The sequence below is a fragment of the Durotheca rogersii genome, assembly GCF_024521655.1.
Source record: "Durotheca rogersii strain YMJ 92031201 chromosome Unknown GGS23scaffold_14, whole genome shotgun sequence".
In the NCBI taxonomy this organism is placed as follows: Eukaryota; Fungi; Ascomycota; class Sordariomycetes; order Xylariales; family Xylariaceae; genus Durotheca; species Durotheca rogersii.
The window spans coordinates 134,017-152,188 of NW_026251245.1; the positions used below are offsets into that span (position 1 = coordinate 134,017).

General features: G+C 56.7%; 1 protein-coding gene across 1 annotated transcript; it reads right to left on the reverse strand.

Annotated features, from left to right (window-relative positions):
- Positions 1-1,333: 1,333 nt before the first annotated feature.
- On the reverse strand, positions 1,334-3,097 carry GGS23DRAFT_105721 (uncharacterized protein). Its single transcript, XM_051510956.1, has one exon. The coding sequence runs from the start codon at positions 2,463-2,465 to the stop codon at positions 1,722-1,724; it is 744 nt and encodes a 247-aa protein (XP_051370814.1). The 5' UTR covers positions 2,466-3,097; the 3' UTR covers positions 1,334-1,721.
- Between the last annotated feature and the right edge of the window lie 15,075 nt (positions 3,098-18,172).

The window sequence follows — 18,172 nt, forward strand, 5'->3', positions numbered from 1 at the left end:
GCTGGCTGGCTAGCTCGCTGGTTGGCTGGCTGGCTGGCTGGCTGGCTGGCTGGCTGGCTGAGAGGAGGTCCCATAGGCCTGCGGAAACGGGCGGCCCGGCCGAGGTAAATAAACAGACGGATAGGTAGGCAGGCGCAGGTATAAACAACACGACCTGGATGAGCTCGAATGCGAGCTCGTTGTTCTGGCCGTTGGTCGCGGGCACACAGTATGGAGTGTGTGTGTGTGTGTGTGTGTGTGTGTGATACAGAGGGGGAGGAAGAGCAGCAACAGGAGGAGAAGGATTGTTGGCCGATTCACCGGACCCATTCCTGTAGGTTATAGTGGATGAGGGTGGATGTGCGGGTATGTGGATGGGGAGTGGATAAGGCAGATTTGGTGCAAGTCTTGTTGGGATAGGGGGGGGGGATGGAGACGGGGCCATGTAGGCAGGTAGGTAGGCAGGTAGGTATACACAAGCCTTCCTGCCGACTACCTATTATAGACCTGCCTATATCCATCAACACCACACAGCACACCGCACCTGTACGCGCACATCAACACACATAAACAACATCCCCATGCCCATGCTCATACACGTCTGTCTGCTGGATAGTGCTATGCCGTTGGGACCCTCAGGTGCGACGCTGCGCTTGGCTCCAGTAACCAGGTTAGTCGGAAGGGCTCGATCGTGTTAGTCCCTCTCGGGCATCTAGTGTATTCCGCCAACATTCCAGCAAATTGCGCCTGGCCGAAGTGTTAGTCTTGCTACCCGAGAGGTCAGATCCTTCTTTTCTTCTTTTCTCTTCTGCTTCTATGCCTCTTTCTCGAACTAATCCTGTCGAGGATTGCCGCCATCCGTACGTCATGTCGCTGTACACCGTCTGCCTGTCCGTAGTTGCTTCATCCCCTCCCCCTTCCCTCCCTTTTTCTACCCCCTTTCCTAGAGACTGTAGACCAATCATCGGCCAACGACACTAAATAGGGAGGGATAGAGACAGAGAGAAAAGCATCATAATCAAATGACATAAAAGTGTTGCTCTATAAAAGGTTTTTTTTTTCCTACGGAGGTATCGCTTCATGTATATAACAGCCCTCGAGGTGAAAAAAAAAAAACCCCCCCCGAAGGGTTCCGCCGCTGTGACGCCCGCTGAGCAAAACACCGCCGATCAACTCCGTCGCAAGAAGCTTCTTTCCGAACACGTTAACCGCCCCGAAATGACCTGTTCAAACCCAAAAAAAAGAGAAAAGACACCGGGGCTTGATTTCCCCTTGGTAATGCCAGATACGCCCACGAGTCTACGTCATAAGAAGCCGTAAAGTCGTTTCCACCGCTCGTTCTTCTCGTCCATCTCTCCCCTTCCCTGCTTCCTCCTCCTCTCTCTCTCTCTCTCTCGGACGTATCCTCGCCCGGAAATCCCCTGTAAATCCGCCGAAAAGAAATGGGGGAGGGCGCAGATTAACCATCGATACGCCGCCCGTGGTTCGAAATATCGCAGAAATGGAGAGAAAGATGAGAGAGCGCGAGCGGGTAAATATGAATGAGTGGATAAATGAAGCCGTTGCAACAATAGATATGGACAAATGGAAGTAGACGGTGCATGCCGGTGCAGATGCCATTGCGAGATAAGGGGGGGGGAGGAATCGGGTGATAAGACTTTAGTTCGTTTCGGATTGGTGCTAGTGATGATGGTAGTGGTGACGGTTGCTGAGGGACGTCGGTGTCGATACCGAGTTGCTGTTTAAACTGCGTTGGTTCGAGGAGGAGCCGCGGCGGCGGCCGTTACGGCTGCTACCGCAGCCTGCGCCTTGGAACAGTCCACATGCGTCGTTTTCCTCCTCTTGCCTTTCGGTGCCGGACCCACCCTCGGCGTGTACGTGACAGTCCTAGTAACCACCTCCCGGATGTGTCGCACGCTCTTGCTCGACGATTTGTGCGCCCTGCAATCCTGCGAGTGCCTGAATTTCAATGCCGCTTCCCAGTCGAAGGACGACCGCACCGATCTCGCGCTAAAAGGTGACCGGGCGCCAAGCGGCGAGTCTATCGTCGACGCCGCGGGAGACGGCGGCATGTAGATGCTAGGGAACGAGGTCGCTCCCGCTAGCGGAGCGGACATGGGCTGGCTCGGAAAAGGGCTCGGCGGGATGCCGGCAGCTGGCCTGTGGTTCCCGCATTTGCAGGAGCAATCCGTCTGTTCGCTGCTTGCGGTTGACGGTACTGATTCCTGTGCCGAATCGTCTTCCGGCGTGCTCGTCCCCGACCTCTTCCCCGGTACCACTGGCGAGGCTACCGACATGGCCTTGAGGAAATCCATGTAAGCGGTAGGCGGGGTGATAGGAGTTTTAGCGCTGCTGGGAAATTCCTCCTTGATGAAGTCCGGGACGGCCGAACGAGGCGTCTTGGCCGACAGGGCGGACAGTTCTGAGGGAAAAGTCGCCGTGACGGGCGTCTTCAGCTGCGCGAGCTTCGGTTTGACGGCAGGCATCGTGGCGAGCTCCTAGACAAAGAGAGATAAAGAGAGGAGGAGGAAAGACGGGAGAGGGCGCTTAGACGGGCGAGAGTAAGTCGTGAGTATAGCCTCGAGTCAAGTGAATGACTCTGGGGGGATAGGAGGAGAGAAGAATCCAAGACGTCTACAGGCAGCGCGGAGAAGTCACCGTAGAGGAAGGCGAGGACGAAGAACCCGGCGCTGGGTAGGGCAGCAGCAGGTGTGCGAGAGAGGGAGAGAAGAAGGGACAGGCGGTTATAATAATAAGAAGTGACCCTGGTGGTGGGACCAGGGATGGGCAGGACGCTGCGTGGAGACAAGGATTATAGGCAGGAGGCCGTGGCACGCTGCCTAGTCGATGCTGAGACGAGAGGCGCCAAACGGGGAACCCAGAGCTGCCCCCCACTGGGAACGCTAGAATCGATGTGACAGGTCCGATGGCGCGGGCGTGGCTCCAGAGAGAGTGCCTGGGGGGGGTGAGGAGGGTGACGAAGGCTTATACCGGAACGCGAGGCGCTGCTACTACAGGTAGAGACAGCTATGTGTACCTATCGTCTGTAGGCGCCGGTGAGCTATAGGCCAGGGGAGTGAGAAGGGGGGGGGGGCAGGTGACGGACGCAAGCACGAACCTACGAAGAGGAGGAAAATAAGGGAGGCCAACCTTCCTCGGCCGGCTAGTGGAGCGCAGGAGGAGAGGGCCGGCGCGAAGGATAAAATAAAAATAAAAAGAATAAAAGGCAGAGTCGAGCTCCGGCGGCAGCGGTGGGCCAGTGACGGGCGGGCAGGGCGAGGAGGCCCTGGGATTGGCTGGGGTCAGGCGGTAGGGATCAGGTGCCTTAGCAGAATCAAACCCTAGGTGTAGACGGCTGTCGGCTGTAGGCCAGGTAGGGAGGTACCTAGGACGTGCTGACTGCCGCTCGAGGTACTTAATTAGCCTGGATGTGCGACTGCGTACGGGATGTAGTAGTAGTAGGCATGCGTGGGAAATGGTAGGCAGATGTGTGGGTTGAGCAGACGTGGGTGTGTGTTGCGTGAGATGCGTCTAAGAGTACATCCCGATGCGCCTTGTGGCCCAGCGATCGGTATCTCTCCCTCTGCTGCAAGTGTGTCTCGTCTCGGAGAGGAAGAGGAGGGCGCGCGCCTGTGCAGATCCCCGTGTGTCGTTATTGTTTATTATGATTATGATTATACTGCCAGTCTGACTGGTGCTCTCCTTCGGGCGGCGAGGAATTGCAGGGTCGAGATCTCGCCTCAGAGGAAGAGAGGGAAGCGGGCGGGCAGGGGTGAGGGGGGGCGTGAGAGAGCGAGCAAGCGAGCGAGCGAGAGACAGCGAGAGGGGTGCGGGAGAAGAGGGGGGGGTAAAGACAGACGAGAAGGGAGAAGAGAGAGCGAGCGAGAGGGCTAGATTGTAAGCGTGTATGTATGTGTGTGTGAGAAAGAGAGAGTGATGTGTGTGATGGGTGACGGGCGATGGGCGCGAGTGAGGGAGACGGAGAGAGAGGGAGAGGAGGCCAGAAATCGGTAGGTACCTACGAGGAATTGACTGATCGTTTGATTGGTTCAATTGATGAATTGACTCGATGGACAGTGGGAGAAGGCTCAGGCCTGCATCCAGGCAGGTATAAGCTACTTCAACTGGGTTGCCGTTGAATTAAGCCAGCTCCGTCCAAGGACCCGTCCGATGTCGAGCGTGATTGGCCTGATAGCCTCCCCGCCAGGTGCCTGTAGGTACCTTGCTCTGCAGGTAGGCAGATTAGGTACTTCGAGCACAGGCAGTATGTCGTAGCGAGAGCTGCCGGCGGTACGGAGGGGACGGATGGGCGAGCCAGGCCAGGCGATGTAGCGCTCGCGGCTACCGGGCTCGAGTGGCTAATAGCAGAGGAGACGGTGGCTAGGGGATCGGTGGCTCGGCGGGGGAGGGGAGAGGTATCCGGTACTTGGTGTTAAGCGCTGCCGCTACTGGGCTATCCTGCTATATTTGGGACCTGATTAGCGCCGCTCCGATGCCCGCACTTCTGATTCGCCCTCTGCCTCCCCCCCCCCTGGTCCCCTGTCCAGGCTATTACCCACCTCCCCCTGTCCCCAGGTCTGCCCAGGCAGGGCCGGCCAGGAAGCACCGGCCAGGGAGGTTCGTCCAGGCTCGTCCCCAGCCGTCGAGTTGCGTTCCGTCCCCCGAAACAAATCCTCATCTGAAGAACCTCCCATCTCCCATTCTCCCGTCTCGCGTCTCCCCGTCTCCACCACTCACCTTCGCGTAATCCGCAGCGGCAGTTGTGCCCTCTATCCAATGGGCTGTGCGCGTCTCTCGCCTCTCGTGTCTCCGTCGACTGTCGATCGTTGCTTGCTGATTGTTGGACAATGGCGCCGAGCTGACAGCGAGCTGAGCACGGCAGCGGGCTGACAGCCGAAGAAGAAAAAGGTGACGGCGGAGTGAAGAAGAAAGGTGCAGAGCCCGGGATGGCCGTCGATGCTGTGATGCCAACTGTGATGTCGCACGCCTACAGGCTGACGCACATGGGCTTCCCGTCTTCGCCGTGCTTTGTTTCAGGCCGGTCTTTTTTTAGGCAATGTGAGCTCCGCTCGTCTCTCTGTTTTGGTCCGCGATCCTCTTGCCGATACGCACGTAGGTTGGACTGACCGCGATTCCGAAGTCTGGGAGCCGGTGCCGTTTTATGCATCGTCGTAGTCCTCCTTCATCTTGTTTTCGTTCCGTCCCTCGTCATCGTTAAGCCCTACCTGTCTGTGTATCGCGTGCCGCCGCTTCGTGCAGCGCGCGGCTCGCCATACCAGCTCTGAACTGCTTTCGTCGCCAACGGGAAACTCTCCGTCTGTCTTTTTTACTTCCCTCTTCCCTCTCTCCCTCTCTCCTGTTCCATGAATAGCATCGGGGCATCCCTGTCGCGCCTCGGATGGAGCGCGCGCCACATGGTGGGCGCCGGCTGAAGACACCTCCCCCTCTATCGTTGGTCGACGCGACTTCGGTAAATCTTCCTCGGTCGTTAACGTGCATGGTTCGCCATACGGCGCTTTCTGGCGAAACTCCTATCCCGTACTCCCCCGTACTCCAGCGCGCGCTTCCGCAGGACCGGGGCGCGAGCGCCGCTGCCGGCCATGATGCTGGCTGGCGCTGGAGGCTGAGATGATTGTATCCGCCTCGAAACCAGGCATAGACGCCATCCAGGCTGTTTCTATTCCAGTCATTTCTCTGCCGGCGGCGCTGTGGAGCCCGCTTAAGCGCCCCCCTGGCTTCGCTAATATATCCACGCCGACTAAACCCTCCCGCTTTCTTCGCTAGGCGTTTTCCGCGCTTAGGATACAGCTTCTCCAGCTAGATCGCCCGTAACGCCACGCTGCTGCTATGCGGCAGCAGAAAGGCCCGCGCCTAACGCCTGCACTAGCACGAAGATATTCATATCTACCCCGCGATCCAGAACCGTGATGGGGACGATGGATTGGCTCGGGCCCGTAACGGGTCGTGACCAGGGCTGCCGCTACCCAACCACCGATCTCCCCACGAAAACGCGGCAAAGTAGCTTCGGGCAGTCGATGAGGAGAATTCTGTGGCTGAGAGAAGCCATTTAGCTGCAAAACAAAACAGAAACATCCTGGTATCGATGCGATGGTGTCAGTTCCTAAACTACAAACTGGGATACATCGATACGTTGCCTGAATCCAGACCAGGTCAGTTCGCTACCTATCGATTCTGCGCTTGGCTCAGATTTCGAAAACGGACAAGCATCTATTGAACCCCGTTACCTCGACAGACGGGGCCATCTTTCTCCCACTCGATTTCGACTTGCCTCTGCCATCGTGTCCCAGTTTCAAACTATGGACGGCATCTTCTGGCAGATTGCTGCCCAAGCTAGATGAGAGATCGTTCTCGCAATGTTCAAGACTCAACCTTCGCGGTGACCCATCTATGATCCCCTCTATGGGTGCTATGGTACGCTGGGTCGGGTAGGTATCCCGTAAGTGAAGTTAATCATGGTGAATATCTTGAAACTCCGCGTTTCACCCTTATGAGATGCCTGCGCCTGACGCTGGCGTTTCCGCTGCCGTCAATACGTAGCTCCTCTAGCGAGAGTGAACACTGACCACTCTCATTGTCTTCAGCGCGGTGTTTCGCCACCCAGCAATGGCCCCAAAGGCGTTGTTAGCATCGCCCTAGGCAAGTTTGGAGACAGGGGAGGGAGGAGGGTTCAGCACACATACAACGCCCATTCTCATGGGCCATCGTTGACTATACTACCTTGCTTACGTTCGAGTGTATGCGAATCACCAAGCAAGCTATCTTCGCGCCTAGCAGACAGGAATGAGAGAGCATACCTACCTTTGAAATTGCGTAACCAGGACTTTGTCCTCGTATTTGTGGGTGTGAGTTTCCCAAGCCTTACTACCACTTTACTCGACTGACTCGTCTCAGCCAACGGAAAGCGAAAAGTTCGTCCCAATGTAACCCGAGAAGAGACCTTCCTTCATCGGTTTACTTGCCCCTTTCGCCCAATCGCCAGTATTCTGGTCTAATATCTAACGGCTGGGATCGATCTTTGCGGTCCCTCTTCTTCGCCCCGGTCTAGTTTCTCTCCTCCCCAAACGCCGATATCCCCTATCTTTCCTCCACCAGACCCAGCCAGGCTAGGCCAGAGTAGCACTCGACTACGAACCTAGGAGGCCTTGTTTTGCCCCTTTCGCCTCTTTGCTTTTTGACGTCTTTAACCCAGGCCGCCTTACCTAGCAGCGGCCACGTGTTCTGCCACGTTGACGTATCTGCTCTCCTCCATCCATATCGTCAACGTCAGTCCGGCGAAAACGGGTCGGTCCGTCTCCCTTCTCAGTCTCGAAGCCGGTGAAAGCTGCAAAGCGAAAGCCCCCCTGAGAGTAGGCGGTGGGGAATGTCGAAGGTCCAACGCGAGATGCGAGCGCTTCGAGGAGGGGGCCTTTCTGAAAGAGGAGGATGTGGGATTAGGCTGGCTATCGACTTACGAATACTCCTCCACCCCCCTCTCCCCTCTCCCAATAGACGAACAGAACTAGGTCGAGGCTTCTGCGAGTCGCCCCAACGATCTACGCCGAGTCTATAATTGGTATGCTCATTATGATCTGGCGAGATACATTCGCGCCCACCTCCACCGATGCGGGTCTCTGAATCGCTGGGGATGGTAAGGTCGCCAACGTACGAAGCAGCAACCACTTGGTCCGAAGCCATGGCCCGCAGTTCCTCAATTAAGCTCCCCTATGAGGCATATGCGGTGCCAGCGAGATCATCAACGGTCTCGACGCACGTACGTCTACCCCGCTGCTCCAGGGTGACGCTCGCTGCGGGTTTGAGTAGGGGATGCCAACGTTCATCAGGGGTATGGAGGCTTTCTCGAGAGCCATGCCCGGGGGTTGACCGAGTATCAGGTATTGAAGGCGAGTTTTGGTGAACTTGCCACGGGGGTCGGATCAGCAAGTCTCTCAGACGACAGAGAAGTCAGGGATGAGCCCGGTCCCACCTCCCTCGCCCTCGATGTGGCGGACACTTATAGGTTGTGGTATTCTGGACGGGCATTCGTCGTTATCTCGAGGGGAAAACAAAGACTACAGCTTAGTTCGACGGATCGGAGGGGCTCCTAACCTTCGTGTACACGTGTTGATACGCGTCCCCCGATCTCGAGACCCAAGGAACGAGGTGCGCCGGTGCCGGGATAGAGGCCCATAGACCATACTCATCAGGACGGTGATGACGGTGACGGTGGGTTGAGTTGGTCGAGATCGCTCGTGTTATGGCCTTGGTGGCCAATTTAGCGGGCGCTGAAGCAGCCATCCCGGCAGAATGTGCGTCCGTCTCCCACCCTAGTTCGCGGGAAGGAGGAAAACAAAGGCGGCATCGGATCAGGGGTTGTGACAATTTGCGCTCGCGCATATCTGCATGTGCCCTCTCTACATTGGATCGTTTTGCTCCCGCTCGATGGTCGAGCAGCAAGCACAGTCTGATGAGCCTAACTCCTGCAGTTCGTTAGATGCTACGATTCGTCTCCGACATAGTTTCGAGTGGAGGGATTCCTCAAGGGGCCTCGAATACCCTTTCACACGAAGCCGCCATACCGCGCCTCCTGAGTTGGCGGGTGGAAGGCAGTGAGGAGGCCGAGTTGGAGCACGGAAAGTAGCGAACGGACAATACGGACATCTGTTCTATCAAGCATCGCGATGCATATTATTCTAGTCTGTTCCCCCGTATTAGTATTACCATCTCCTATTCATCCAGAAGCTCCAGGGGGATACGAGCGAGGCGTCCTCCCACGTCCATCTAGGTCTAGCAAACCACTACCAATAGGGGGTCACTGCCAATAGGGGCAGGAGAAGGAGGTGGAGGCGACGGGAGCCGCCTCTCTCCTAATCGTGTGTAGTTCTAAACTCCCACGGCTACCAGATAGACCCTCCTGTTTCCGTATCGGCACAAAGCTAGATGAAATCAATGCGTGCTCGTTCGTAGGTGTATTCGCAGAGGTAACTAACGCTACGCCTAGTAACAATGCACGCCCTATAGACACCCGAACACGACGTATCTGTACAGGTGCGGGCATACAACACAAACTACGTACCCGAATCTGTCGTCTACGTCTCACATCTCTACCGCACTCGGTATCCTGCCCTCACACGCACTCCTTCATGATCACCCGCCCGCCAATCCCCTCTCAACCCCCCTATCCACTATCCACTCCCCCCCTCCCCGTTCTCCCCCAATTCCCCCAATCTGCTTACCTGCCAACTGCCCCATCGCACCGCAGGCCTAAAAGTCGAAAGGAACGGACGTGATTCGCCGGCGGCGGCCGAGTCAGGCAAGGTCCCGCCCGCGCGGCCGGAGAGCTGGGCTCGACTGCGTGGACCAGTGAGCGCGGCCCAAGTGTCTGGCTGGCTGGCCGGTTGGGTCTCCCCCCTCTGTTCCCCCCTCTGTTTCGCACTTCGCTCGCTCGCGCTCCCCTCCCTGCCCCTTCCCCTCTCGTCTACTCCCCTCTCGCTGGTGCGTCTGTGCAGGCTAGCTAGCTGGTTGGCCTGATTGCTTCTCGGGGGAACCGAGCGAGGTGAAGGCAGAGAGGAGGAGGGACGGAAAGGGAAGGGGGGGGGGGGGAGGGGGGGGGAGGCGAGCAAAAGAAGAAATAACGAAAAGAAGGAGGGGGAGGGAGAGCGAGCGGGCTTTTATTTGCCTATGCCTATTCCTCCAGGGCGTCTAATTCAACCACGCGTGGTTGGAAGGAAGCGGAAGGGGGCGACGGACGGACGACGTCGCTGAGCTAACACCCTCACCCCCCGTACGGGCCCGCTCCGAGGGGCCGGCGATGTAACGGGGGGTCCTGCCGCAGCCCTGCCGCAGACGCAGCGCAAGGCGACGTAGAGCGGGTTCCACTACTAGCGCCGCTGCTTGCTGCCACCACGCCGTAGTCGTCGTTCCCGCTAACCAGCTAGCTCACTAGGGAGCCCTCTCGGCCCGACGACGTGGGAGCAAGCGATGGAATTAGTAAGGAGAGAGAGAGACAGAGAGAGACGGACGAAAGTAAGCAAGGGAAGGGAGGGGTGTCGATGCAACACGCGCCCGACTGACGACGAACCTACCTACCTCTCTACCTCGGGTCTGACCGGTTCCATATCGCACACGTACCACTCCTCCCCTCCTCGTCCCTCCGAACTAGTGGTGGAGCGGCGGCAGGCCTCGTTTCGCACCCCCCTTGCCCGGCCTCCGTCTCCGCTTCTTCTTTCTTCGCTTCGACCTCATGCCGTGGGCCTAGACGGACAACGCGCGGTGGGTTGGTTGTTGGGAGCGGCAGTCGATCTACGTGTATGCGTGTGCGCGTGTCGTGACCGACTTGCCAATTCCACACCAAACCCCGAGCCAGCCAGCCAGCCTGTCCCCCCGTCCGCCTTCTAGGTTAACAAGCGGGCGAGATGAGGTGGCTATTGAACCCCTGGCCTATATTCGTAAGAGGTAGTCAAGAAGACGGAAAGGGGATCTGGTTCGACCCTCGCCGCTCCAATATAGCGACTCTTCTCTCCTTCGCTCTCTAGCTGCGGCCTCCACGTTCCGTCCCGTTGGGCTCGGGACACCGTCGGGAGCACGAGGTTCCCTTCTCTGCTTCGGGAGGGGCGGGTGCGAGGGAGCTGGTTTGCTGCTAGTCCGGGTCTTGCTTGCGGCGAACGGCTCTGGGGAGCTTGCGCGAAGGGGAAAGGCGAGGAAGGGCACGCGTGGCTGAGTCCGGCGATAGGGCTTCCGTCCGATCGCTCGTTTCTTCATCCTGCCACCGCGCTAACCCCTAACCCCGACTCCAGCACCCAGCCCCCTAAACATCGTATTCCGAATATTGCTCGCCCTGATCCAGGGGCCAAGTGGCGTCCGCGTCACCAGGTGTTGAAGCGGCTAGGTAAGCGGGCAGATACAGCCAGGGAAGATAGGTAAGTAGGTAGAGGGAAAGGCAGCTGAGAGGGGATGAGTCGGCGAAGAGACAATGCAGGTCGGGATCCTGAGACGAGACGGGATATGGACAAGCGGGCCAGAGCAAGTACGTAGGCAGGCAGGCGGGTAGGCATTCCGAACGCCTCGCAGGTGAGGAACCCTAAAGGGGCTGAGCTGCGATCATGCCACCTAGGCTGCCAGGCCGCCCTACCCCTTTTCTAATTTGGCCTCGGGTCGAGGTAACAGGTATTCGTCGTCAAGGCGAGCATACAATGCGTGTTCGTGTCTTAGTGTTGTATTCTCATGTGCTACAAGGCGTCATATTACATCGGAGAAGACCTCGCTCGCTCTCTCGCGTGGCTTAATGAGCATCGGCCTGAATACCTCGCGTCACGCCTCGTAAGCCTCCCCCCCTTCCCCTCCCCTCGAGTCGTCCAGCTCCACCATCCAGCTCCAGGCCCTGGGGAAAGGAGGCGAGAGAGAGGGAAGACGACAAGGAAGAAGGGCCGTTTCGGGGTGGAATAAGCGTACGCGGCGCGTCGTTGCTATGTACGGAAGGTGAAGAGAGTTGGTGTTACGGTGTTTAATTATCGTCGGCCGGCTCCCCCCTTTTTCAGCCATCCGTGGATGACGTTGGATTTGATATTAGTTTAGCGACGACAAGAAAGAAAAATAAGGCTGGAGGCCATGAGCGGGACAGCCTCGTCCTATCCATCGCGTGGTCCCTCACCCCCTTGAAGTGATGAGTTTCTTGGTAGGTTGAATAGCACGGCCGCTAGTCAAAAAGTGGTTGCGCGATTCCCCCCCCCCCCTAAGGAAAGGGGGGGGGGGGAGGGTTTATCTCGTCTTACGAGTTCTCTACTGGGCTAAACGTCGCCTTAAGTTTTACGGACTGAAATGTGTATTTCTGGGGTATAAGGGTAGCTAGCGAGATTAGGCAGCACCAATACGCCGCTCGGGTTCACGAATACCGCCCTCACGCCGGGGAGGGCCCCGTCCTAGGCTCTCCGGCGCACGATTCTCGCGAGATCCCATAAACGGCGAGTGATCTACGCGTTCGCTCGACGTGAGGCCTGACGAAGCTAACTTCTTACCGTCCGGCATCGCATCCGAAACAGAGGGCTTCAGCAATAGCCATTAGCTCGTGTCGACGGGCGTCCAATTAAGACGTTGGAAACCCTTCTATATTCGGGAAAGGCTTCAGATATGGTAGAGACCCGTGGCAGACTTGCCTCCACAGTGGTCCGAATCCTAAACGAGTATTATGGGTGGGGCCTAGGGTATCGCGGTGACTCGACCTAGCTTCCACTTTCATCTCTCATCTCCCGTCTACTCCACGATAGACTTCCTATCGGAAGTCACGCTGATCGCGGCACACGCTGGATTTTAACGTTCATTCGCCTGCTAAATTATTACAGGCCATAGCGCTGCCGATCCGAGAGGATGAGGCGATTCTAGACTAACTCTGCGTTACCGGAAATTCCAATTGTTGGCCTCTTTTTGGCGAGGGGGGGAGTAAACCCGTGATGAATTAAATCGTCACGAGGTAGCGTGGCGAGCGACTCATTACCAAGTATTTTTCGGTTATAGTGCGCCTGGGTTTCCGAGGAACCGGTTCCAGGTTTTCCCTCGAGATCGTCGGCGATCCGATCAAGCGATGTTGAATTGCTCAATGACAGATGACGGTGTTGGAGCTGGAAGGGCGACGGCGTGATAAGACTGGTGGAAGCCTGAAGTTGTTGGCCTTCCATGCGGCCTAGACTCCAGTAGCCGCCAGGTACGCGAGACATTCCTAAGCTCAAACGTGGAGATGGTGTGGGTGGTGTGAAGCCGAATCGGGGTGCAGAGACGCAACGTCGACCTCTCATTCGCCGGCCCGTCCCTGGGTTTTCTTCACGAGCTTGTCGCAGATTTGGAAATCGGCTGAGCTCCTTATTGGACCTGATCTTGAACCGCACTCGATCTCGTAGCTGGTTGGGCATTCGACTGCAGTTATCCAACCCGTGCCTGAGCAGATCGAGTAAGGATGAGGCTGAAAGTAGCTAAGCCGTCTCCCGCTCGCTACGGATGGGGTTTAAAAGGAGGCAAGCCGGAGAGAGACCTGCCCAAAAGGCCTAGCATACGGCATATCCGCTGGGCGCTGAACCCATAAACTGGCCAGAAATTTGATACACATGGGCTGGGAATAGACTCACTGCCTCAAGAGAGATGCTACGGGGGCGGGTCGTATGAAGCTGGATCTGATAGTCGTAACGCTTCCGAAATAGCTTATCCCCTAGCCGCAATAGCTCGCCGGTTTTCGATCTACAATGCCGGGGCCCCTGCGGGATTTGCTCAGCGTCGAGGCTCGGGTTACCATTCCATTCGGGTCCAACGGCTATTCGATAGAGAGAGGATGCGGATCAACCGGGGGAACATGTCGAGCGCGTCGTGTCTGGGACTCCGATGGCATGTTGAAATTGCATGTGATAGATGGTTCGGCGGCAAAGGATTCTGTGATCGACCCGGCGCCCAAGACGAGCAATCGTTTGTACATATGCACCTGGGTTCGTGATGTCTGGTACTCGTCTCTTCACGGTAGCGCGGCTGACCCCGACCCCTGTCCCTCTCTGTGTTTCTCTCCACTCCGCGCCCCAACAGCGCCTCCGTAAAACGGACCATTGATGTGCTGCGAAGGAGAAATTCCAAGACACTTATGAACCAGTCACAAAATCCACGAGGCCGAATTTTCAACCACTAAGATTAGATCGTCGTTCGCCGTGAGTTTCACTCAATCTCGACACAGTCCCCTTACTAATCATTATCATGATAACGGCGACGATATACCGCTCCGTGGAAAGAGGGAAAATTTTCATCTTAGGGCCGACGGTAGGACGTAAGATGATACCAATGCCGGCTGGTTACACCGACTTTTCGAGAGGAGAGGATTCGGAGTCGAGCGGAAACCGAAGTGATGCCCGGAAGGGGAGAGGAGAGGGAATAGGCCCTTTTCCCCGCTTCCACACGCTCACCGTCAGAATGATGCAGACAAAAGTGTGCCAGCTTCAGACAGTGCATCCGTCTGTGCAGCAGCCCCTCACGCACTGTGGTCGCTGACATGCGGATGGCACCGGAGCCGCTTGGGAGGGGAGGGTCTCTCTCTCCCATAGTAACTCTTCGCGCCCAGCGAACGGACTTTGCTGCCGAACCAGGCCAGACGGCCCCAACCTCTCCGTGACGCGTAAAGCCGGTGCCAGGAAGAGAATCCTGTCTGTCGGCGCCTCGTTATACACTACGTTACGAAAACCTCCAACCTTGAGCCGATGCCAGACCGGCCCTACACGGAGCATTACGTGGACGCCGACTGTGGGCGGAGTGACCTATAATTAGATCCGTGGAGCTCTCGCTGCTCAACTTGGTCTAGAGGCATCGTGTTGTCAGCCAAGCTCCGTCGTCTCACCGGTGTAGGTTAGTGTGCTACTCTGTATGTAGGTAGTGCGTCCGCAGTGCGATACGGTACAGGAAGCCTGGGCGCGCTCAGCAAGAGGAATAAACAACGGCATCCGTCGTCCCGCCACGCGCCACAGCGATCACCTGCCATGCCGGTGCTGATCTGGGGATTGATACTCAACAACGCAGGGGCATCTCACGGACACATCGACGGTATCCATACCGATGTGACGTATGTGATGTGTCCAGGGAGCCGGAGCAAAAGCGACAACCCCGGGCGTTAGTAAACAGCTAGCCGCCCTGGTGAAACTCCTGCCGAGTTTTCATGACGAGAGTGCATAGAGAGAGAGAAGAGGGGGGGGGGGGAGATTGGTACACATCCTAGGTGTAGTAACGGGAGTAGTGTGCGCACGTAATGTATGTATGTGGTAGAGTGGTGTATAGTTGTGTGTGTGTGTGTGTGTGTGTGTGTGCATAGGCCTGCGCATGTCCACCGTCCGGCATGCAGCCATTCTGGATTCCTGGAAAGGCGGAAGCGATGACGATTAGCCAACCCCGCTGGCTCTCACCACCTCTACTTCACAGGCTACCAGCGGGACTCTCCCTGGCACGCTGGGACGGAAGTTCTCGCTGTCCTACCTGGGATGGGTGTACACACATAATGTGCGTACATCCCCCCGTGCGCATCGAGGATGCGAGGTGAAGTGCTGGTGCGCGGGGACCTGGGAGAGGATCCCTGTCAAACGTGATTCTCCCGTCACTTGAGCAGGACGCTGACACGTCAAGCGGGCTACGTAACGAAAGGGCCCTCGGATGGGGGCTGGAGACTAGGGTGTCGGGGTGATGGGGAGAGAGGGAGATAGGCCCAGCCACCGGCTTGCGGCTCGCGGAACGACGAGGGCAGAGGCATTTCCATTTCAAATTGGTCGGGTATGCCATGTATGCACATCGCGTAGTAGTGTCAAATAACCGCGCAGCGACGCATACAGGGGCCGCAGTCAGAGACAAGACGAGAATGAAATTATGACCGAGCTGATGGGATGATTTGTATTTGGCGGTGATGTAGGTAGGTGGCCTATCTTACCAGGAATGAAAAAGTCGTTCGAGGGGAAAGGAAGCTGAAAGTAGCGAGAGAAGCGAACTGGGGGGAGAAAAAACACGGAAATGAGAAAAAAAGGAATTTAACAAAAAAAAGGAATAAAAAAAGATTGGGTCCAGCCCCAACAAGCCACGGAATATTTCCACGCAGACTAGGGGAAAGGGGGGGGGGGGCAAAGCAGGCAGGAGCATACCGATGCGATACATTAGGTTAGGTACCTGTCACACGTAGGATTATACTAGACACCTCGTGTACCCAACGTGGGACGGAGGAGTGGCTGGGTACCTAAGCTGCCTGGTAGCGGAAGTGGCAGCGGCAGTGGCAGAGGCAGCAGGGCTTCGCTACCGGGGCATTGTGCAACAGGCATTGTTAGGAAAGTAGGTAGGTACCTATGTATGTATGTATGTATGTATGTATGTATGTATGTATGTATGTATATATATTACGTGGGTACAGAGGCGGGCATGTAATTGTATCCAAATCGAAGCACTGCCTAGAACACCCGTATTAGGTGGGAAGCCGCTGGCCGGTAGGGGTGTTGAAAAGTCCCTAACCTAGAGGGGGCAGGGACATGGGAGACGTACGTATGTAGGTACATAAGTACATACTACGTAGTACAGAGCCAGGCTAGGCCAGGTAAAAAGGCAGTCGCATACCACACTTTTGACACACACACAGGCCTTAGGTACCTGCTACGTAGCGTGTACACACGTATACGCACTCCTGCTGCTGCGGCCCCAGTACCTCGGGTCGCCTACGTGCGCAGGTGCGCACTTGCGCGGGTAGGCACCCAAGGTATCTACAACGTACGCGGTACGCTGGGCACACACATCCACAGGTATAATGGCACGCACGCTATAAGAGCCCCACATGGGGACCCACATCGAAGATTTCAACCTGGCAGCTGATTAGTCACAAAAGCCGCCCCATTAAAACGTCGGGTCCCTCTGGCTCCCCCCCTCCCTCCAAGCTTCGCCTTCCCTCGATTTTTACTCGTCTCTTACCTATTTCTCACCAATCAACCCCCCTCTCCCCTCTCGGTCCACCGCTTCTTAAAAAAACCATCGAATCAATTGCCATTCTCGCGCGCTCTGCCCTTCCATTTTCCACCCAAACAGACTCCCACAAAGTCTGTAGTTGGAAAAATAAATAACGTCGAATCAGATCAGGCCGCCCCCCCCAAAGCCCTGGTTCGCTGGGAGCCGTCGGAACGCTCAACTCTATACTGGCCCTCGGCCCTCTTTGCAACATTTATCCGCTCCGCATTGCCGTTCCCAGAACTCGCCCTCCGTCCAGTGAGGAATCGTCGCGACGCTCGAAGGGTCTGGTGGAGGTACGGACGCAAAAGGGCAGGACACGGCACAACCAGAAGCACGAGCACCAGCACAAGAAGCACAACCCACACGGCAGAGTCACAAAACACGCATCGTCACGACCCGACGCGCCATATCACCACCACTTCCCACCACTTCCCACCACCATCACCTGTTGCCGCCACCTCCTGCCTGCATATAGGCGCTTCTCGACAACTCTTGTCCGACATCTATTGTCGGGGGGCTACTGCTATCAGGCGCCAGCCTACGCGCAACAAGAGACGGGTCGTCTGTAGGACAGCCGCCTTCTGCAACACTTTGCGTAGATTTGGCGACTTGCTCTCCTTGCTTGCGCTGCCTAGGTTTTTTCTTTTACCCCCCCCCTTAGCTGCTCGCTTCTCCTCTGTTCTGCACAGGAGAGACCATCGCGCGCGCGTGCGCATTGGACCCAAATCTTGAAAGTGCGCAGATCAACAGCGGCGGCAGCTGCTTATAGAAGCGGTGGTTGCGATAACAAGCTGTCTCGAGGTACGGCGCGTATTTCTTCCTCTTTTCTCTCTCGCCCTCTCCCCTCCCCCCTCCCTTCGGTACTGTGCCTATTCCGCAGGACTATAGGCAACGCGGCAGGCCTCCGATATGCCTTGTTGTTGTTATTGTTGTTGATGTTGCTGTTATTATTATCCTCTTATCCCCTCCCTTTCCCAATCCTTTCTTTCGGGTCGCTATAGAAGTTGGGTCGAATGGGGGGATGCCTAGGAACCCCGATCCAGCCACTCAGCGCTACAGCGCAAAGAGACTCGACTCGACTAGAAACCCACCCAGACCCAGCAAATCACCATCTGAGCTCTTTAGTGCCGGCCATATAATCTAACATTCGTTTCGAATAGCCAAAGGCCTATCATCATCGTCAGAACCAGCTTCATTCTTATTATTGGCCCTATTCCTTCATCAGGTGATTGAGGCTGTCTGCGGACAACGACTCTCGCGGCTCCATCAGAGACGGCGACGGTTCGAAAGAGATTGGGACTCGCGAAATCTGATTGTAAGTTGATTCTACCTCGTGTTTCTCTCCCTCTTCCGCCTCGCTCTCTCTCTGCTTGGTGAGCCCTCCCTTACCACACGGTATGCACCCCGTCTTTACGCGCGCATACCGGCCTGCCTTCTCCTTCGGCGCCCCTCCTCTCCCCTCCCCTCCTGCGCGCAAATAACCCCAGGCGACCGCAATCCCGGCACATACAGGTACACAGGCTCAGCTATTCCCATCGCCATGGTGGCCTGGTGGCCGGGCTTACCCCGATACGGTGCATCCGCCCATCATCCCTTTACTACATTGTACTCTCACGTGCATGCGGCATGCCTGCGGTGAATAGGCTTAAAGCCATCACCACCCCTCTCGAAGCCCGTATTGCTGCCAGCGTGGCTATTGGCTCGATTC